The 24,036-nt window shown below is 36.9% G+C and overlaps 1 protein-coding gene across 1 annotated transcript in view; it reads right to left on the bottom strand.

Moving 5' to 3' along the window:
- The window catches only part of LOC150078461 (uncharacterized), a 285,117-nt gene that overhangs the window by 11,000 nt on the left and 250,081 nt on the right, over window positions 1-24,036 (bottom strand). The window contains exons 9-10 of the mRNA XM_090384573.1: window positions 15,728-15,853; window positions 4,989-5,170 (exon numbers count right to left, since the gene is read on the bottom strand). Coding sequence (XP_090240699.1) covers window positions 4,989-5,170; window positions 15,728-15,853 — 308 coding nt within the window. The remainder of the gene's footprint in view (window positions 1-4,988; window positions 5,171-15,727; window positions 15,854-24,036) is intronic.

The raw sequence follows: 24,036 nt of genomic DNA, 5'->3' as shown, positions 1-24,036 counted from the left end.
AAATGTAGAAGAATTGGAGTATCCAGTGATTCCTTTCTAAAATTTTATTTTAGAAAGGAATCACTGTTTAAAGCTAAAAGGAATCAAAGTTTAAAGCTAAAACAAACTACAAATGCCTCCTTTGTTACAGTCGATAATTTGTCAAATGTACTTAAAGTAAAAAGGAGGTAAAAAATTGTACTACTTCGAGGAATATGTCAGATAAAATGCACCAACTCGAAAACAAATTAAACAGAATAATTAATTTTTTACGCCTTGTTTTTAAAGGAGTATTTATCAATATGATGCAACGAAACAAAGGAAACAAAGAGGTTGATTACTAAATTTTACTTCAGTGTCAGGGAAAATAATGGAGTCAATAATCACTAGTATGGATTTGTTAAATGGAGATCACGCCTGTTTATTGCTGAGGATATATTGAGTTATTCGAGAGTAAAGCTAGAACTTAATAGTGGAAGTATGACAAATCGTAATGACAAATGAAGCCTTTCACAAAGAGCTTTGAAAGGTTTAATTGCATTAAACGGTCCATTTGAGACAGTCTAAGAGAATGCTTGAAATTACGACTGACCCAGCCAGTGACTTTAAAAGGGAGAAGAAAACGCTTTGGAAGGAATTTACTGTTGTCTGGCGAAAAAGATGGGATGAGAGCAAATTTGGGCTTGTAACAAGAAAGTATATTGCGCAAGTGGAATTCCCAACAATCCCTGGAGTTATTTCGTGGTTTAGACCCTCTATGACAACTTCTTATGTGCTAACAGGGCATGAGTCCCTCCGGGTTAAGTTATTTGAGCGTGGCCTGGAGCCTGATCCGTACTGTACATGTGGGAATATGAAACGTGGATTCGTGTACTGCTGAACTGTCCATTGTATTCTCAACTTAGAACGGATTTAATGTCTACGCGTTCCAAACTTATTGGAGAACAATGTAAATATCTTAGTTGAAGACCATAATAACTTTACTGCTCTGCAAACCTTCTCAAGATCAGTTTTCATATTGAGGACTCAGCTAAGACCTCCAGCTTCTTCTGGGAATTGACTTCACAAATAAGCAAAAGACAAAAGGTTTAAGTGTAAACAATTGTTATTGTGTTGACTTATATGGATTGCTATTGTGTTGATTTATGTTAATTAATGTTGCATTGATTTTGGCCAATTGTTATTGACAAGATTTATGTTAATTGTTATTGTAAAGATGTATGTTATATATTGTTTTCTTGGTTCTCAGTAATTCAGAGACTGAGCATATTTAAAAAAAAAAATTGTATATATCTGTTTAATATAATAATTAGTGGGTGTAAGTGAGGATAATTTGTGGAAGTTCTCCACTAGTAATTCATTTGTTGACACCCACTGGTATTGCGCTACATCCGATGGGTGCGGGACTTGTGCATTCGGCACAAATACATAACGTAAACCCGAGCCTAGAGAAGGGCACCGGGCAACAGCTGTCTTATATTGGCGGTGGTAAAATACCTCTCACATGGTTAAATACCTCCACCCTTGACTCTGGGATACACGTACGAAGTGCACCAGGAGGTATAATATAATGTTTTATATATGTGTAACGAAAATGTTAATGTATATAAAATTATATATATATATATATATATATATATATATATATCTTTTTTTGTAACTATTGTGTATATATATATATGTAATAATTGGGTGTGTACAAATAAATGGAAAAATGAAATGTACCTCGCCCTCCAGAAGAGTACACTTTGGAGTCTGATGAAGATGGGGACAGTGTGAGGAATGATGGTCAACCTGGGCCTTCAACATCACAGGATCCTGATTTTTTGTCAGATCCGGAGTCGCCGAATGAGTCACACAGAATCACTCAAGGTGAACTAAGTGATCTAATTGGAGACCTAGATCTATCGAAAGATAAAGCAGAGCTTCTGGGATCAAGGCTCCAACAGTGGAATCTTCCGCAACCAAATATCAAGGTGTCCGTGTACAGGAGCAGGCAGAATGCTTTGACTCCATATTTTAAAAGTGAAAACAACCTTGTTGCCTGCTGTGATGCCAATGGTTTGATGACAGCTTTGAATGTGGAGCACAACACACAGGACTGGAGACTATTCATAGACTCATCAAAGCTAAATTTAAAAGCTGTTTTGCTCCACAATGGCAACGCTCTTCCTTCAATTCCTCTAGGCCATGCTGTCCACATGAAGGGTCTGCGTGGGTAGCACAGTGGTACCGCCACCGTCCTCCCCACACCGGGTGGAAAAGGCCCGGGTTCGAATCCCGTCGATGACGGGAGGAACTTTAGTGGGCTTTTTTCACTCCGTGGCTGAGTTAGTCGGGCTCAGGCGTAGATAGCAAGGTTTTTTCCCCTCAGAAACTGGGGTTTTTTCGTCCAGCAAAACAGGCAAATCGACCAGAGAACACACGCAATTTACAGACACGAATACGGGTTAATGTATTTAATTACGGGAAACCCTAAAATAATAATTTGTCCACATGAAGGATCTACGCGGTAGCACAGTGGTATCGTCACCGTCCTCCCCACGCCCGGTGGAAAAGGCCCGGGTTCGAATCCCGTCGATGACGCGAGGAACTTTAAAGGGCTTTTTTTTTCACTCCATGGCTGAGTTAGTCGGTCTCAGGCGTAGATAGAAAGGTTTTCCCCCCAGAAACTGGGGTTTTTTCGTCCAGCAAAACAGGAAAATCGACCAGAGAACACACGCAATTTACAGACATAATATATAAATGGGTATGTGTAAGAAATTATGGGTGGCCCTAATATAATAATTTGTATATTTTTTGTCCACATGAAGGAGACATATGAGAATATGAAATTAATTCTGGAAGCAATGAAGTACAAAGACCACCAATGGCAGATCTGTGGAGACCTGGAGGTGATTGCAATACTGCTGGGCATGCAGTTGGGATACACGAAGTACTGCTGTTTCCTGTGTGAGTGGGACAGTCGAGCTAGGTCCTCACACTACAAGAGAAAAGTCTGGCCTATAAGGGAAAATCTGCGCTTCGGGGAAAAATGTCCAGCACAGCCCTCTGGTTGATCGAAGCAAAATTCTTCTGCCTTCCCCCCTTACACATCAAACTGGGACTCATGAAGAACTTTGTTAAGGGGATGAACCGGGATGGAGAAGCTTTCAAGTACCTGATAGGACAATTTTCACTGTTGAGTGATGCTATGGTTAAGGAAGGAATCTTTCTTGGTCCGCAAACTCGTGAACTTTTAAAGGATGAAAACTTTGAGCGAGTCCTCCAGGGTAATGAGAATGCAGCTTGGGAAGCCTTTAAAAGTGTTGTGCATGACTTCCTGGGAAACCGAAGAGCTGGAAACTATGTTGAGACTGTGAACAACCTTCTAGAAAAGTATCATCAATTAAGGTGCAACATGTCACTGGAAATCCACTTTCTCGACTCTCATCTGGACTTCTTCTCTGACAACTGTGGGGCAGTGAGTGACGAGCATGGTGAGCGACTCCACCAAGACATTTCAGCAATAGTAATGGAAGGAAGATAGGATAGGTGGAACGCTCCTATGCTTGCTGACTACTGTTCGACAGTAACAAGAGATGCTCCGGAAGTGGAATACAAGCGAATAGAAGGCGCTGTCATGAATAGGCCACATTTCGAGAAAGTACTCTCGGTTCCTGTACAGTTTTCATGTGTTTTTGTTTTTTTACGTTTTGATTAAAAACAACTCTGATTTATGTTATATCAAGGAAATGTAAATATGAGATTGTTTTAATATTTCTTTTCACTCTGACTACTACTGAAATTACTATATTCTTAGACAATAGCGAAAGTACTGTATCTCAAAAACTAGAGCTAATAAAAAATTTCTAAAGTCATATTCGTTTTTCTCGACCCAAAATTAGTAAAGTTTGCCTATTTTAGGAAAGGAAACAAATTTAAAGAATTTTTTTTGTTGAACAATGAAATTAGCCAGTAATTAGGGTTAGTTAACTGAACCTTATTAAATAAGGTTAGATTTAATAAAGATAGTTTTATTAGCTATAACTTCCATAATATTCACTTTACATCATGGTGATGTGACGGTATGTTTCTTAAATGCTTAATTAAAAACTCACTGCTAATTAAATTTAGTTTATACTCCGGGACGATCACACGAGTTCACAAGATAAGGGCTTGAACCCCGGTCCCTCAAAGCACGTGTACTAATGCACCCTTTTGCGTGGCCACTCGGCTACGGCGGCCTGTTCTTGGTAACCTAATCTTATTAAATAAGGTTAGATTGCCTAAAATTTTATAAATAATGTTAAGTGAGGTTACGTTTTAAGAAAGTAACTAGCAAGTTTGTCGCAAAACTTGATCTGCGGTAGCTGTCAGTGACGCTCTGAACAACAGTTTTCAGTCATCAGCAGAAATTAACAACAGATGAACATCAAACTGTTGAACTATCGTATGTAAGTTATGAGAAAGTTTCTCGGCTTCCTGTGCTTGTATTTTGCTGAAGAATCATCAACGTGCGAAATGATAGTAAAGAGTAGAAAGGGGTTGTAATTGCGAGCGTACCTTAATATCAAAGTATCCTTGAAAATAATTAGTAATATTCTCAGCTGAAGCTCCAGTTGTTAGATGCGAAACAAAATATTTAAACATCTGGTTGGCAAAAGCAAAACTATATTTTTTAATGTTTTAAGAAAGTTGGGTTTATTTACAGAATTTTTCTGAAATGAGTCCTGAACTAAGAGATCCTTCGTTTTTATTATTCTGATTGGCTAATGATGATGATGACTTTTACTTACTTTGTGCACTTCCATTGCACACTGCTGTGCTCCGGGCTTATGCCAATGGAACCCTCCCAAAAAGTGCTTGCTGCCGTCGGTGTTCTAATCCGTAGTTTTTACAAATGTTTTCAATTTCATAAGCGAGCGCCTTTGCAAGAGTAGTCGATTTCTCCCTTTAATATATATTTAGAAAGCTTTTCAAGAGTATTGTGATTAAAATAAACATCTGTTAGAGAAAGAATGACTTACCTTGTTTGAAGGTCTTTCAGTCTTCCCCGATATTGTGAGGAGGGCCCAAACTCCTGCTTGTACTTTTGCTAACAGTTCTCTGTGCAGTTTCTCAAGTTCTTGGCGAAGTCTTGAACATTCCTCTTCTAGGCGGGGAGTTATCTTTTTGGAGTCTAAGTACCGCTTCCTCCAGACTTCTCGAACTAAAGTAAATAAAAAAAGTAATTTTTCACACTCGGATCTGCTGTGATAAATAAATAATTTACTTACATCATGGTGATGTGACGTGATGTGTTGTTTACCTAATAGAGTGGTACCACTCTATTAGGTTCACTTTACTGATTGTAGATTTCTACAATCAGTTAAGTGAGTAGATTTCTTTTGGTCCTCAAAACATTAGAATTTGGGCTTAAAACAGCGTGGCATGGGCTCAGCAAGGTCCAAGCTGACTGAATTTCTTCCCCTAGTCGTTGCAAATTTGGTGGTTACGGACCTCTACTTCTAAGAGCTCGTTTCCACTTAATACCATAGATACTCAATTGGATTGAGATTTGGTGACTGGGGAAGCCACTGCCTCCCCAGTCACCAAATCTCTTTCAGTAGACTGAATTTAATCTCATGTTCCTAGGACCAGTTCTCTAAAATTCTGGCCTTATGACACGGCTCATTATCCTGTTAGAAGATCCTATTCTTAGATGAATGGATTGTCGCACAATAGCCTTAAATGCTGATACGCCACAAAACAAATCCAACCAACCAATCTTAGATGAATATGCTGAAACCATAACAGCTTCAAATGTTTCTCCACTGGTATCAAGAGGCCCAATGTACGCAACGAAAACACTCCCCACACCAATAAACCACCGCCTTCAATGTGTTAATATATGCCGAAGAGGGTGGTGTAATTATTGACAGCGGAGAAGAAAATCATGGGTTTTAGTTTCACCGGCTAAACGTGAACAGCTGACAAAATGCAATTCATGTTGCATCTGCCAGACCTTAAATTCTAAAATAAATATAATTTTTTTTTCTAAATGATTGTTATTAGTTTCTCTAGTTTATTTTCATTCGATATTTTTAATTGAGTTTAGGAGATCATAATTTCAATTCAGTGCAGAAGCTAAAAATATATATTTTTTTTATAATTAAAACAAAAATGTGTGTCTCACAGATGCCACACGAGCTTCTGTTTTTTAAACTGAGGGCGCAAGTAACGAAGGTTAATGGAATTTTCTTCAATAAAAGTAGTTATATGATTGTAGGGCACTGCTTAAAGCAGAATTCAGTTTGAGCAAAATTTGCTGAGTTGATCTTCAGGCCGAACTGTGAAAGATATTTCTTGAGATCCTATATCTTGTGATTCACTGTTAATGACAAGCCAGACCCATCGTCGTTTGAGTTTATGGTGGTAAGGATTGCTATGTCATCAGCGTAGATGATGATGTAAAGGTTGTCTGTTACAAAAGGAGGTAGTACTTTTGAGAATAAAGCACAGGATAGGATTCCTTCTTGATGGACCACCAGCGATTACGATGCTGTAAACTGTTGTTTAGTATTCGTCACGATTGCAATCTTCGTCAGAAGGCTTAACAAGAGCCACAGTAGGTCTCTGTGAAAATTATAATAATCCTTAACAGTGCAGAGGACAGAATGTTTATCTTATGGAAAATAGCGTGACTATCTATCTATGTAAATGACAACAAGCTCTCACTTTTGTTCAAATATCTGTGTTATGGTGGCAGTTGCAACTAAATTATTGATGGTTAATTTCGATTTGATAGACTAGTGGACCTGTGGAGATTTATACTCCGTAATTGAAATGTGACCGTTGGGAGAAGCGCTTTCTCAAGGAGTTTCAGTAGTCTGGAAGAGTAAGAAATCATCCTGAAGTCCTGAATATTATGAGCGGTCTTTTTGTTTTGCAAAGAGGTCTGATCGAATAGTGATTCCTGTGCGGTTCGAAATAGCGCATTTCCATGACTCGGTTTAAGGTCGATGTAAATTCATCCAGAATGAAATATAACATATAACGTCCTCTGATACATAAATTCACACAATGCCTTTTATAATTACAAACAGAATTTATTTGTTTTTTGTGCAGAGGCAACTAAGGGGCATCTATTTTGGAAGAAAAGTAGTAAAAATTCGTCCTGTCTAGTGGGACTTGAATTTTTCGAACTTTTCCATACCATGTAACCAATGTGTTAACTGAGAAAGGCCTTCGTGAGCAGTACAGTTGGTAGGTCTTTTCCACCCCACACCGGGTGGAAAAAAACTGAGTTCGAGTCCCGTCGATGACGTGAGAAATTTTTATGGGCCGTTTTCACAACGTCAATGAGTTTTTTTCAGGCGAGGGTTGCATGGTTTTTTTACTTCTGGAAACTCGGGTTTTTCATCTAGCAAACAGAAAATCGACTACAGAACGCATGCAATTTACAGACAATATGCACGAAGCAATATGGCCTTAGTAGCTGATATTCCTAGAACAACTTAGAAAGAGAGTAGAATGCTCAAATAGATTTTCATTAGCGTGTTCGTAAGCATGCAAAAGAAGCTTAAAAACAAATCCCTCCTCACAAGACCACTATTTTGTTTTGTAATTCTATAACTTGTTTGCTGCTTAAAGGACAATAGTGATCTAGAGATTGGTATATTTGTGATATTATCGACCTCTACAGTGAACGTTTTCAGGGAAATCTGCCTTTGCTTTTATACGTGGGAAAAAGCCATTATTTTATACATCTGACTTTCAGGTAATTGCAGCTGACGTATCTACGGGTGTATTAGATTATACATACGTGTGGAACTAGCTATCTGGAATTTTTAAAGATAGTATAAAACCAATGGTGTCACCATCTGGTTCTCACAGGATCGATAGAAGTAATTGATAAAATTTGATTAAAAAAAAAACTGCTATTTATGACAGAACGTAGGCCGCTCTTATCTAGTCTTGCCAGAGGAGTGACGTGGGCGTGATACTCAATATAGAACTAATTTTCTTAAGCAAAAGTCGTCTTGAGAAAAGTAAATCACAAAAATAATCTCAGCAAAAGGCCCTTTTGTTGTTCGTTTAAATTAAGAATAGCCTTTTCAGTGATGTTATTTGTTCAGATGTAGTTTCGAATGTAGTTTCTTTTGGTTAAGGAAGATCGTTCTGTCTCAAATGTTAAGACCACAGCGTTATTGAGACATAAAATCTGCTGGCATGTACACATGACAAGATTTCTCTCATTTAACTCATTTATTTCATAGATTTTTACTATTATAATCACAATATCGAATTTGCATGACAAAGATCAAAGTAAGATTTTGTTTTGTGTTTCCTCAACTATCCTGTTTACAATTCTAGCTAAAAAAGGTTTCTCGTTAAAGTCGCAGTGGTATAAAAAATATAGAAAAACCAAAAGCAGTAACTGTTATAGTAAAGTTTATGAATATAGAAGAAAATGAAATAAAGCGAAAGGATAAATTATAAAAAAATATTTAATCGAATATCGTATACAAACCAGTATTCTTCAGAATTACCCTCGTGGGGTAGCACACAGTGCGATTATAATCGCCGTTCTCCAACTCCTGTAGAAAAGACTTGTTCAAATTCCTGTATGCAAATAATTTTTATGAGTTTTTTTTTTCAAATCAAGCAATCTTCGCCTAAAACGAAGGTTGCTTGATTTGAAATCATGAAAATGCCTCATCTCTCTGTGCCACTCGTTTTAATATGTTTGAATAAGATTCCCAGCGACCACTGGAGGAATTGCCGACGTCCTCTTCGATCGAGGATGTAGTTGGCCAATCTCAGTGGAGGGAGTAAGCTCCCCGTGAGTTATTTCGGGTTTTTCAGCCCGCATAATATGTAAATCGGCCCGCGAACACAGACAAACATAATACACAACGCGCAGTGTGGTCTGTCGCTAATGTGCCTAAAACTCCAAAATAACAACACATTTTTATTGTTTGTATACAAGACTGGGGTCTTAGAGGCCAAACCTTACGACTTCACTATAATTGTGTGTTTTTGTCGATAATTTCTTATGGAGCTGGTGCATGGGGCTTTAGAGCTAATAAAGTTGCTGTAGTAAAGCAACTGTTACAAGCACAGAGGGCTGCCCTCCTGACCATGTCAAGAGCTTGTCGAACTACCTCCACCATGGCTCTTCAGGTTTTGCTTGGGAAACTACCTGTCCATTTTGAAGTTCAGTACCGCTACCTTAAGTATCACCTTTTGAAGAAAATACCATTGACCTATGATAACATCCAATTAGATCTAAGTGCTCCCATTAAGACTGAGAAGACAAGATTAAGGCAAATTTTTATTGCAAAATGGCAGCAGGAGTGGTCTTCATCTGATATTGGTGCAGTCACAAGGGACTTTCTGCCTGTAGCAAGTGAAATTAAAAATGAGGAGTTAAAGTGGTTTTCGCCGGGCTTATATGGTATGTTTATATTAACTGGCCACGGAAGTATAAATACTAAACTTCACAAACTGGGACTTTCACCAACAACATCTTGTTTGTGTGGCCAGGAAGAAACTGTTAACCATATTCTTCATCAATGTCATTATTATAACGATCTTCGACGTGACCTACTTAGTGTAGTTCCTAACTTGGACTCCAGAAACAATAAAATTCTGGTTGAGTCTCAGACAGCTTTTAATGCTATGAATGTGTTTGCTTCTCGTGCATTTAAAAGAAGAACCGAAATTAAGTCCTAGTTTTACTGTTCCTGCGATTTCTTGGATCCTTTATTGGATTAGGAAAGAAATATCTCTAATTTTTGATTGGATTCTATATTTGCAACTGATTAGTATCATTAAATGCTACACTATACTTTCCTGGATTTTATAATAGACTTGTTCTTGATGTGGAACTGTTTTCAGCAGAATAGGTATTTACTGTATAAGGAATTTTGCTCTACTCATCGAGATACTATTTGGCCTATAGCGTTTCATAGTTTTTGGAATTAATATTTCTTTGTGAGTGAATACCACACACAAATTGTATTTAGGCAAGAACTTTTTAAAACATAATTTTGAACCCTGCCTAATGTAATCTCATCTAGGATTTGGACATGTATATTACTTTTGCGTTAACCGTGAAACATTTTATTTATTGGGCCAGGTTATGGCATTACCCTGGCATTACATTGGACGAATCTGTACATAGTGTATATTCTGCTGTGTTCCTGAAGAAGAGGATATTGTACATATTGCACATAGTGTCTTTCTGTGGAGCTTTTCAGAATTCGTGGAATTTGCTTTCACTGTGTTTTTTGTTAGAAGATCAATTATTTCTTCAACAACTGAAGACGTTCTGCCTACAAGGGGTTAGGCAAACTGTAAATTAAGATGTTTTGCTGATCCTAGTTCCTAGGATGGGATTTTCCATGAGATAGGTCTCCATAGTTAGAAAAGTTAGTCCACTTCTCCACTTCTTCCTACTTTATTCTTGCTTAACTTCTTCTCACTTCTAACTATTGGAGAGTCCCTCTGTTGATTCTCCTCTATTCTATCCATTTACCTCCCCAGATCCCAAACTTTTCCCTCTGTATTCCTCTTTTTCCACTTCACTCTCTTTTTCGGGCACTCTCAGGTGTTATGCCCTGAGCTTGCCCAGCAGGAGATAATTGATCCTGGCCGCCTCCACGTGGCGGGGATGGGGGGGTGAGACGTAGTGACCAGGTGTTACTGCTTCTTACCTGCTAAGAGCCAGGCACCGGCCGATAACATAACAACAGAACACATCATAACACTTACACGTCCAACACACTACATACAATTGGCCGGTTTTGGCATAAGCTTCAACACAAGAAGTACAATAGCGGCTTATGGGGGAAACCCTGGGATCCGCCACAACAACACATGAATATCCCCCTGAATATCCCTGTTTGTATATATTTATATTGACAACAACAATGTCTCTGATGCGTACTCTCTAATACATATCATTTTTCCTTTACTTGATCATGTCCATAACAATGGGAATTTGCCGAGAGTCTGCTAAATTATTATGAAAATGTGGTCATCATAGATTCTTTGTTCTTGTCTGACGTTGGAATTGGTTGCTCTGCTATATGACGATGAATTGGTTGACTGCGCGATTCCTATTGACTATATGGCTGCGTGTGCTGCTATTGTTCCTAGTGCCGTAAAACTTGTAGGGATCTATGGCGAGAGCATTATACAGTAGAGACTAATTGTGTTAGCCAAAAATATGTTTTTGAAACATACTGTATTATTGACAGTAATCTGGAATGGAAATCTCTTGTGTAACCTTGTTCTAAGTACGTTTGGTTACCTAATAATATTTGAAATCGAGGAGACGTCTACCATCCATGTGAGTTTTGCTAGAATGCGGATAACTGCAGCCATAATTTGTGTTTTATACCAGGTTGGAGAGGAGAATCGATCGTGAATGGTTGTCCAGTTGACTCCTCTCAGGATATAATATTCGAGCCCATAGTATCTGCTGAGGAGTATATGCTTGTGGAGCCGAGATCCAAATAACAGACGCATAGAGTGAGATCGGAAAAACGTATCTTTGGATGTATTGACAACAATTATTGTGTCATTAGTTTACCCCACTAGTTTCTGCCTAATCACCAACGTAGCTAGTAAGTCTTAGTCTTCATTCTATGAAAGTGCTATTCAAAAATCAAGCCTTCATCCCACATAAGGCTTGTCCGTGTGGGAGGAAACTTCCTTCACCTAGTGTACTGTCTATTCGGATAGGATTTTTTTTTTTTTTTTTTTTTTTTTGTCTTTACTAGTTCGGTTGATCTGGTTGGGTTAAGCTGTAGTCCAATTGAGGTTAAGAAATTTTTGTGCATCTATATGCTCAAATGTTCAGTCATCGTACACAGCAGACTGCTCCCTGAGGTAACAGTCTACTAACTGCGTACGATGACTGAAGATTTTTATGGGTGACTAAGGAATGCCTAATGAGGCTTAATGGCTACTCCTCAGTGATATCAAATAGTTTTCTAAATGTTTAAGAGAATGTTTATTAGTGCAGCTAATGCAGCTATCATAATCTGCTTTCATATCAAGGAATAGGGCAACAAAGTGTCCAACTGTTTGTGGATCCGCCCTTGACTACTACGTGCAGGTGAATGGGGAGTCTGTGGGCGCGGTGCTAAACTAGATAGGACTGTATTGCCTTTTCAAATACTTTTAGGAGGGTGCAACCAATTTGACTAAAGAGCCTGGATTTTTCGATTAGAGCATGGTTTTCTCTCCCGGAAACTCGGGTTTTTAATAAATAAATAAATTTTCTGTTTATACTCCAGGACGTTTATACTTCAGGATGTATTATACTCCAGGACGACAAAACGGTCAGAGGAGTTCACAAGATAGACAGAAACAGCACCGTATTCAGCAGTCACGGGCTTGAACCCCGGTCACTCAAGGCACGTGTACTTATGCACCCGCGCGCCAGAACACTAGGCTACGGTGGCTTGTCTAGAGGTTTCATCCTTGCAACAACCCGGTTCTCCTTCAACCGAGAAGAGCATCAAACACTGGTTAGCATCACGAGCACGTTATCAATTACACCACAAGTACTTTTTCGTCCAGAAAACAGAAAGTCGACCACAAAACACACGAAAGTTATAGACTGTATATACGGAGCAATATAGCCTTAGTCGCTGATGCTCCTAAAACCGTACTACAACAACAACATTCGGAAGCTTCAGTTTATTTGCTGAATGGCTGCACTGATCAGACCTGCCTGAGCCCATTCTTGGAATGTTTTTAGGCGTTCTCTTTGCCATGCCCATCCGTCCTTCCGCATGTAAGAACTCTATTCCCAGTGGATGGATTTTCATGAATATGCTTCTTTCTTTTAAGAAAGATTTGTCCGCTGTCCCAAATTTCATTAAAATCATAAAATCTGACTGAAATCCAAAAGTTCATTTTTTCCATACAGTTTGTATGTAAAAAAGAAATTCATATATACAGTATATAAAACGTAATTTTTAATACAGTATTGTTAGCTGTAGACAGTCTGTGCAGGCTTCGCTTGTTTTGTTATGTAAGACTTGTGAAATGATGTCGCTTGCCAACAGATACGTACATAATAGAGAAAAAAGCGTAATTCTCTATAATATATAATAAGAAATATACAGTTGTAATTAAGCTGAACGGTTTCGTTTAGTTTTATTAAGTGTTTTATAAATTTATAATCTCAGTAATCAGTTGATAAGGAGGTAATTATTGCTTTTTTTTTTACTTTTACTCTTTACTTCTATTAACCACAGTAAAGAAAAAAAAATCAATTAATTTAAGAAAAGAATCGAACGCGCGTGAAATATAATACACTGAGTACATTCACCAACTTATATTTTTACTTTTTTTTATTCATTTCAAAGCTTTGATTTTGTTTCTTTTGAATTCTCTGCGAACGCCGTAGTTTCTCGTGGTTCGTGTATTTCATTGCCTTTTTTGTTCCTTGGTAAATTCTCTCTCTCTCTTACATGATATAGTCTTCTAGTCGAAAGGTCCGCTTCCATCTCCGATAAGCCTTTTTTTTATGGAATTCGCTTTTCACACTTCAGTTGAACCATGCTGAAATGGGATATTTGTATTGCCTTGGCCTCTTCATTGATAGCAATCCGCCGTAATTTTTCTGCAAGGCAATGGTGAGGCTTCTTCTGTTGATTTCATTTGCAGTCCTTCTCAATCATAGCTCATTAGCTATCAGAATTATGGCTGGTTTCATGAGTTCAATGGAAAAACTTAGCCTGGTTGCCTTTCCTCATTTCACAAATTGCCTTTTATTCAGGTGTTTTACACTCAGTGACAGGTTACCGAGCGGAAAACACCTGCAGTGAAAGAACGATCAGATTGAAGCTTACCAACAGTAGGCAGGTATATAATACCAATAGTATTTTATCCCTTTGAAGTTGTGAAAGATTAGGTTAAGCAACTAGTCTCCTCTGGAGGGCTGCATTTTGAGTTGATGTGTCATAATGCTAGAAGCGATTAAGTTCTAGCTATATAAGTAGGTAAATATATAAACAATTTTTTTCCAAAATACAGGCAAGCCCATCGCCACCTTGTGGCAGGAATTAAGAAAATTTATACATTATCCGCCTTGGTTTACCTTCCCTAAGTTATATTTATGCAGGCAATGCTTATTCCTTAATCTTGTATAGAAGGCTATTAGTTTTTATGGAGTGGTATAATGGTCCACGTGTTCAGCTCACGTAACATATTAGCATCTCCATTTCATTATTGTTTACATAAATCATTCCTCGTAATTCTGATAATCTCGACTAAAATTCTTCTCTTAACTCATCCTCAGCCTTTGATAGCCCTGTTTTTTGGTAAATTTTCCATCTCCTTCGAGGAAAGTGTGTTAGTTGTGTGAATACCTTTATCGATTAACGTACTAATTCCCCCAATATCGCATTGCGTGCTATGCTCTTCCGTTATTATAAAATGTCATTTTAGGGAAACTCATTTTATAACGAAGAAGATTAAGCTTTTTTTTTCTGCTGTTTAGTCATCAGCGTTCATATAGCATCTGGACAGTTTGATTTAGAGTGATCATCGAAGCAAAGAAGGCCATGAGGCGTCAGGATTTCGTATGTGTAAAATGTGTATATTTATCGTCGGTTTGACTGTTTTAGGTAGGTAAACCATGTGACCAACTCCAAACACTGACCAACTCTGCCACAATTTCGGAGGGGGGGACAGTCCCTTCTATCTTGTGTCTAGATAGGAATCGAACCCGTGCTCTCTCTCTCTCTCTCTCTCTCTCTCTCTCTCTCTCTCTCTCTCTCTCTCTCTCTCTCTCTCTCAAGTTTATTCTTCTGTTTTTAAATTAAATTAAATTTAAATCACCAAATTAAACACTCTGCTTAATTTCAACATTCAACTTAATTTACTACTCGGCTACAGAGAGCCGACTGCAGTTTAATAGACAGAATAGACGGGATTACTATTCGGTTATTCCTGAAAGGCAAAACCTACATTGTAACACTTTTCATATTTGCTTCTTTTGTGGTGAGTTATTTAGTCTCCTCCTCCTCTGTTTTGATTGTTTTCACGAATAATAACAAACGTAACAGTCAAGCAAATAATTTTAACTATTGGAGAGGGAATTCAGGATTAATTATCTATGACTTGTCCTTGTATTGAATTAACATAGAGCAGTTTTAAAGACTGATCGCTGCACCCAAATCGATTGACGGAGATCCGAAATACAGAAGTGTGTGTGTACATTACGTTTCACTAATACCGCAGTGAAAACACATTAAAAGGAATCGTTCCGCCAACTTCAACAGAATAATATTTATCCATTTAATGGCCATTTTCTTTTGTAGGATTTGTTGCGATAAAACCCTAAAATGTTTAGGTCAATGATATCTCCGATATTCGTTATGCTTAGATACTATTTTCAGAAATATCGACTAGAAGGGACGAGAAAAGATCCCAGAGGTGCTAAAATGTGAGGATAAATGCTGTCTTCTCTGCTCGTAATATTTTTTATGGCTTGTACATTTGTCGGTATTACAACAATTATGGAGATTAAAAAGTGACGTGGCATCAAATCAATCTTAGTTCTCTGTGTAACTATGCTCCGCCTCGCCAAGGCCGCTAGAACAAGACTGGATGGAATTTCCTGTAATGGAGTTCAAGATTAAGGCCGCAGCGCTGCCTTTTGAGGTTAGAAAGAAAAGTTTTTTTTTTTATTTTTTTTTATTATTATTACCTTGAACATTTTCAATTATTTAACACACATGAATTTGCGGACTCTTACCTTGTTCCCGTCTTTGATTTGCCGTATTCTGCAGTATCTTCACACGTCTCATTAGATCCTCTCGTCTCCGTTCTCGCAATTTCCTCTCTGCCTTCATCCGTTCGTGCAACAGCAAAAGTTTCTCTTCTGTAAAAATAGAACAGTCAGGATTGAGGCAGTGTGATGCTCAATCACTTCTTGATTATACATTTTTAAAATAATAAAACTTATCTGTTCACGCTTGCTAATCATAAACAATGTGTCCTAAAAATTTCTAATTGATTAAAGAAAAGATTTACTTCGAATACTTTGTCCGAGGATATAATGACTCATACAGGAACGATTATTTCCAAATGAGTCGTGGTTCATCGCTTGAATAGCCGGTGGCATACATCACAATTCCGATCCGGTAGATAATCTTCGATTAGTTGATGCTTCTTTTGTTTGGAAAAAAGGCCTTGAGCTTCGGGTTGCATATCACGAAACCTTCTAGCGACGACCGACAATTTGTGATTCTTTCGTTTGTTATCGATGTAAAGTAAAAAAAAAAATGTGAGGTATGTGTGCCAATCCATCGATCGCCGTGTTCTTTCGGCGTTGAGATTACATGTAAGATTTTAAGTTGGGTTGCCTGGTAGGAGTCGCAAAGGGTTGTGATTAATAATTATCCAAATTCACTGATTAGCTTCAGTTTATTTAACAGAAGTGGTGCCAGGGATTAGCACCACTTCTGTTTCTGATTTTCTTAAATGACACCGACGAAGGTATATAAGGCGTAACGTGAAGATTGGGAGAGTCTTTAATGGTCAGCCCAAAACAGCCGACTTCCCTACAGGACGACTTGAGTAGGCTCAAAGAGAGCTTTCACTTATGAAATAGCAAACTTAAAATAACTTACACATTTTGTGGGGTTAAATTATAAACTCTTGAGGAAGAAAAGGATTTGAGAGTTACTATACGAGAAAAGATTAAGTTCTGCGAGCAATGTGGACAGACAGCAAGAAATGTCGTGGCGATAATTTATCGAGCATTTGCTTGTTGAGCTGGGAGGTCATAACCAAACTGTATAAGATAATTGTAAGACCGTACCTGCAATACTATGTTCAAGTATGGAGGCCACACCTAATAAAAAAAAACATCGAGTTTCTTGAAAGGGTGCAAAGACTGGCAACCAGCTTGAACAGAAGCGCCTTCGTATGAGGGACGACTTCGAATATGTGAGCTACAGAGTTTGGTAGCCATGCACTTAGAGGCGGACCCCACTGAGGTCCATAAGGCTCTGCTAGAGGATAGTAAAATGAATGAGGATGAAATTTTCACTGTCATAAACGATTCCACAACTAGGGGCCATGAATTCAAATTATGGAGTTGCAAGTTTAGATATTGTTTTGAAGGCTAAAATATGGAGACGACTGCGTTGTCACCTCAATCTAAACTTTACACCAGTTAGACTTCAGAATGATATTCATAAGAATTTCTAAACGTTGATAAACTTGGAATAATATTGGTTGCATTACCGGAATAATTTTTTTGTAATTTTTTTATTTTTTATCACTTTGCAATGATTTCGATCATTTGCTCCCAAAAAATTTACGTGAAGCACATTGTTTAATCTCTAATTAGTATTATTAAAACTGCGTTAAATTAAATTAAAAATTAAATTAAATTAAATTAAAACTGCGTTAAATTAAAATTAAAAAAAATCTGTGAATATGAATTTGGTGACTTTCTAAGAGTAAGGGTGTTTCCTTAGAGTAGTTGAAAGTAAGCTGGATCCGAATGCGATCATATTTAATCTTAACTTAAATATAATCGTAAGCGGAGAACCAGTTCGTCGTCCAGTAGTGCTATTCGGAGAACAAGTTTACGAACTTGTTCTCCGAACATAACTGAAACGAACTGATTTCTCAAAAAAAACACGAAGTTTCTAGTCCTGAACACAAAGAAATAGATATTTTTCAGTATTAGTTCCGTCAGTTCCAGTGTGAGAACCTTGCAGACAGAATCCACAGACAGAAAAATTCTAGGTAAAATCACGTTTGAAAGCTTATTACACTGGTAACAATTATCTGTTGTATTTTAATATAAAATGTGTGTATTGTTAGTAGAAATTAAACTTCTACTGCAAGCCACACTGCAGGAGAAGTTTAATTTCTACTGAAGTGTCGACTTGAAAAATCTAAATCCGCTTTATGAAAGTGTTTTTTCCTTCTGTTTTTTTTTTTTTTTTTGCGTGTTTCAGCCAGTTTTTCGAAAGTCAAACGTTAACAGCCATGTACGGCTCGTGGTAGTTTACTGTTGACCCAGCCCGTTTTTACCCTTTCCTTTGGTTTTTGAGTTGCTTTAAATGGAGTTTCACCCGAGAGGGGAATATGCAAAACCTTTGTTAATTCTAAGGAGGAGGATGGGTTGTCCGGCAAGTTAATTCATAGTCCACCGCATGTATGGGGTAGGGGATTCTGCTGATTTATTTTCGGACGAGGGATAGATTTTAACAATATAGTAACTAGGTCAGATGATTTATCCCCCTCAAAGATGAATAGGTGTATTTTCTTTTCAAGGTCTTTAAAGTTTTTGCAATTCGATTTTGTTGAAAATGTCCAAAAATAAAGAAAAGACTAATGTTAGCCTTTTCTTTATTTTCTTTGTGAAGGATTATTACATAGTTCATTAGAGATTTGCAATTTTAGGTCATTTGACTGGCAGTCTCTTGCTAATTGTTGATGCTGATAATATTCATTGAGGGATCCAGTTTTGTACCAAGCTGTTGCGTTATGAGTTGATTTTAATGGAATCCTCTGTAGATTTTTATAGGAGCTCTCTCATGATGTTGGCAAATTTGTGAGTTGGCTTGTTGTGAATGAATTAAATGATCAACTTTGCTAAAATGGTTTGTTGACCATCTTTTATATGGCTAGGCCTACGCAGTAAAACAGCTGCGAGCAACTACCGATGAAAATCAATAATAGGACTTATTACGATATATGAAAGTGCAATTCAAGACACGCACTACATATCGAATCACGAGATATATCTGTAATATTTTAGGGGAACTCCTCCCCTTGCCTTTACTAATGGAACAGCAAGCTGTTGTAAACACAGACAGACTTGGAAAGCATTGTTATATTTAGATATTAACGTCATGACTAATGCTAATGAACTTTGTTATCGATTTCAGTGCATTAAACTCCATTTTACGATCCGAAAGAGGTAAGCAACTGACTTGTGTGTTATTTAAGAATTAGATATGAAGAGCCACAAAGAAACCGTTACTCATTCTTTTGTTAGAAGAATTATCTTCCTCTCCACTTCTATATTTAAGAGAGGGAGAAAATATAAGTGTAGAATTTTTTCTGAATCTGCAAAAAGAAAAAAAAAAAAATACTTTCTCCATTGTTAAAAGTGAATTTCCAATTCCGCCGCCCTCGTGCGTAGTACAGTTATGGGCATTTTTCACAACGTGGCTGAGTTAGTCGGTCTCGTGCAAGGGTAGCATGGTTTTTCCTCGCACAAATTCCGAATTTTCATCCAGTAAACAGAAAATCGACCTCAGAACACACGCAATTTACATACAATATACACGGAGCAATATGGCCGTAGTCGCTGATTCTCCTAAAACCTACAACAATGACAACCAATTCTGCTTTGAACTTTACCTAAATCTCCACTTCCAATTTATTCCACTGAACCACAACACGCTGCTGGAAGGTAGGCTTCATGAGATCCAGCAATTTGTTTCTCCCTAAAATGTTATTGTAGAATATTTTTTCTCTTTACTTATGTATGCATGTTAATACAGTTAAATAGGAATGTATGTTTTATTGGTAAAGTTACGCGTATGCCAGACGGAAACACATATATATAATCTGTTATAAAGTTTTAGCAAGATGTTAGATTATCAAAAAAGAAATTGTGCATGTTTACGTTGTTATTAATTAGATAATAAACAATTAATTTTCAAAAAAACAATTTTCCGACCCTCCAGTCGTGGAAAGTTCATTGCTCTACCTCCCTGAAACACGCAGTGTGAAAAGGTATCGTCACGTATCTGACAGATGATATGTAAAACAATAAAATAAATAAATAATAATTCTTGATTTCTATTGGTCTTTTTATAAAAGTCCTTAAGTATAAGATTTCGTGCAAATTCATCCACCTCCATGGTTGGTGTATTTGTTCTTCACTAGGTGGGGAAAGTTTGGCTTTGAATCTGTTGATGGCGATGTAATCGGTTGAACACCTTTCAAGAGACGTCACTGAGCTTTAGCCACTGACGCCTCTTGAAAGATAGTAAAAGTCTTAGCGAAGATTAGGTTTCCACACAGTGTTCTTGCAGTACAGTTATAACTCAGGTTAGCCTTCGCGGCCTGCTTTAACTTGCGACTAATCTAAGAACAACTGAACTTTTCCAAGTACCTGAAGTGAGAAATGGGTTTCCAAAATAGAACTGAAATTAGACTTCATATTACATTTTATAAACTTCATAAGATATACTTTCTTAATATGTATTTCTATTTATTTATTAGCACTTACAAGTTGTAATAAATAATTTTAGATTACATTAAACAATGTATAATATTTAAAAATGTCCGCACTTAAAATAATTTAAGTGTCAAAGATCCAAACGTAAAACAAAAATCAGTTGATAAAATTCAAAAAATAATAGAATATAACATCCTAAATGAGTATATTTCTAATTAATTTAATTAACTGGAAACTCTATAAATGGATTTAATTTATAATAATCCACTAAGCGAAATATCAAGTAAATTGGGCTATTCTTTCCACAAAAAGTTTTTGTTATTCTGCGGCAGTACGACAAGCAGGTCAGAAGAATTTACAATTATTATAATGACAAATAATTACAATTGTTAGTCGTGTTTAGCAGCTACGCGAATTTGAACCACGGTTCACTCGAACACGCGTGCATTACTGCACTCTCGCACTTGATAACTCTACTACTTCTATATTTTATTTCTAACGTGATTGCGTTTTGGATAATTCTGTCAGGTACTTTAAATTTAATGTGTAACAGATGGGAGGAATTCAAGAACTATGAATTATCTCGTATATATAGTTAAGTCTAGGACAAAAACCTCAAGCTATAAGAGGCTTATAGAATTACTGTATATTTCGATTCTAGCCGCTTTCTCTACATGGTAGTTATGAGAAAGCTAGGTTTGTTACTAGTGTGGAAGCATTTCGCCACGAGTTGTCTTGGTATTGAACAGTGCAATACCAATACCGAGTTGTCTTAGTATTGCACTGTTCTCAATAAAAGGCACTGCTCCAATGGAGAAGTATATCGATTTTTTTTATTTAAAATGTGTGCCACCAATGAGATTCCAGTTCGACCTAACTGGAGTCTCACTGGTGAGCGGGTAGGCATTGTGAAGACCTGAGTAACCGAATAACGAGATATATCCACAACATATGAGATACGAGATGGTGCAATAAGTGAAGTAGACATAGTTAATCCTACTGCAAAAACCTTAAGCTATAAAAACTATATGCCCGCCGATGAAACTCCAGTCAGAGTCGAAACCCGGGTCTGGGTAGTGGCATACACTTTAATTAAAAATCAATATTCTTCTTCATTGGAACAGTCCCTTTTATTTAGAGTAATGCAATACTAAGGAAACTCTTGGCGAAGTGCTTCCACAATATGAGATGAACACTATTAGCATACCTAGTTTTCTGACAGCTCTAGTATGTACAGAAAGATGCTGTGAGCAACATGTACTGTTTGGAAAGTTAACCTTGTATGTTAATTTTAACCCATTACGAGCTAATTGTTTCAAGATAATATTAGAATAGTTAAATGCCATTCACGAAGCGGACTTTTTCTGCATCTGAAAAAAAAAAGAACAATCAGAAAAAAATTTCCAGCCATGCTTTCTCCATTGCTAAAAAGAATATCCAGTTCCATTTTGAACTTTAATAAACACTAAGTCGTCTACAATAGCCAGTAGTTTTATTTTTAATGATCTATAATAAGCTGCCAGAGGCTAAACTTCATGACATCCAGACTTCTGTTACTGTCTCGGATTTTATATTTTTGTTTCTTATCTCTCCTACTAGTGAAAATATACCTCCGTCGTTCATTTTACTATATAAGTAGGGGAATTCGTTTTTAAATCTTCTATTAATGCTTTACGTTTTGGAAATGGAACAATTGTTTCAAAAAAGGAGCAATGCTTAATACTATCTTTTGGACCTGGAATCTTGCTTGAACAGACGTGAATTTCTTTTGGAGACCTTTAAGAGGATTAGTCTTTCTAATCATCTTAAAGGTCTTGTATTCAGCGTCGCGACATTTCTTGTTAAATCTGAGTATTATTAGTAAGACGTATTCTATATGAAAGGATGAAGCAGCATGGACGGAAGTTATGATATTAAATATAACTGTAGTTTAAAACTGTGGTCTGTTTGTTTCAAAATTATCTTGAATTTGGGGGGCCGGTACATTATATATATATATAAACACAAAGAAAAAACGTAATGGAATCTAAAATGGTGGGGAGGCTTATGTGGTTAATTTACCCGAATCACATGGTGAAAATTTGACTACTGAAGAGCTGCTAGAACTTGAAAATCTTAGAACAAAAATAAGGTTGAAGAAATGCCAACGCTATAGTCCCAAAAATTAATAACAACCAAGGGCATGTCAAAAGCATTTACCCCCCCCCCCCCCTTAGAAGCTGTAGTGGCTATCTTTGCTGAGAAGGATGAAGACACTCGAACGAGCAGCATTTAACAGGGACATAATCAATTAGTGCATAAGCAGAAGTGGCATGCGTAATGTTAATGTATTTATATATTATAAACATCTTCGACCTGCAACAGAAGCTTCATTATCTATGACCGACTAGGATTTTTTAAAAGAAATTGTAGAATAAAAAAAATAACATTTTTTTTTTTCTACAATTTTCCCTTTTTCAACGATTATAGGCCTAACGGACCATATAGTTCTAAGTTAAATAAACTAAATAATCCACGAAGTTTCTATCTTCTCTTATTATTATGCTGTTATATATATAAGCAGTTTTATGGGAATCACATAGTCTATTCAAAAGAATGCGAAAACTGAAAGGAGGGGGGGTACCAGAACACGGATTTACCTACCAAGAAGCAATGTTATCAACAAATCTATCACCCTTCATGTGCAAAAACTACAAAAATAAGATAATCAGTTGGGTCACAAACCATATATGGTATGGATATTTGTTTGGTATTCACTCTGTCTGATTGAGCTGTCAAGGAGGAGGGATGAGTAGAAATTCTATGGATATCTGGTGAAGCAGAAGTGATTTTCGAGGAATTGTAAGAGAGAAGGTAGTGGAATGACATCAAATGCTGTTTCAATAAAGAGGTAAATAATGATGAATTATTCTCGCCCAAATGCTGAAAGGATGGTGCAGGTGATAACCAGCAGATTAATGGTTAATCCATTCCTTAATACGAAATGAATTTAAGGAGCATTTGCTGGAAGTGTCTACTTTGCAAATATAGAAAGGAGAATCTTCTTATTTACACAATGTTGCCAAGATTATTAACAGATCTGTAAGCTTATTACAGAGAACATCTTATAAATAATGTTGTAACAAACTACATATTGCATCAGAGCGAACGAACGCGAAGCCAAATAGATATTTATAACGTATAGAATGCACCCGTATACCCAGTGTCCAACATCATCGGACTGCAACTTCTAGGATATTAGTTCTTGCCGACAGCGTAAAATTAGGTAATTATAAAAGCGCATTAAACAACTGAATTACAAGCATCGAAAAGCATTTTTTAAAATATTATTATTATCTTCAAGATTTTGTTCCAAACCTTTCATTTTCCAGTATATACTTATTCCGATTTAAGGCACAAAATCAATAAAAAAAATCTCTCTAAATTGAATAGTGGAAACTTCTTAATGATTCATTTAAGAAGTTAAATACATGAAGTTGAATTAGTATTCTTGAAAGCAAAACAGTACCGTGCACCTTATGCGGTGCATTTGGGGATGTCAGTTTTGAATGAATTCCGAATTACTTATTGTGATCAAAAGCTAAATATTATTCAGTGCTTGACGAGTGAAAATGCTTCCAGTGTACATTATCCCTTAAAGTATGCAATTTAAATTGTATGTATTGCCATGATTACGGTGTGCATTACGCCGCATATTTTATTTTTCCTTCGCAAAATGCAGGTCCTACTTTGAAAATATTAGAGTTATATGCTGTCAAAGACCTTGGAACGGCAATGGCATACTAGTTTATTCAACTAGCAATTCTCTCTGTAGCCACGCACAACTGAGATCATGCACACGCTTCGTT

Source organism: Mastigoproctus giganteus, chromosome 11, assembly GCF_048544385.1.
Source record: "Mastigoproctus giganteus isolate SK-2022 chromosome 11, ASM4854438v1, whole genome shotgun sequence".
NCBI lineage: Eukaryota > Metazoa > Arthropoda > Arachnida > Uropygi > Thelyphonidae > Mastigoproctus > Mastigoproctus giganteus.
This window is presented reverse-complemented; position numbering and strand designations above follow the sequence as displayed.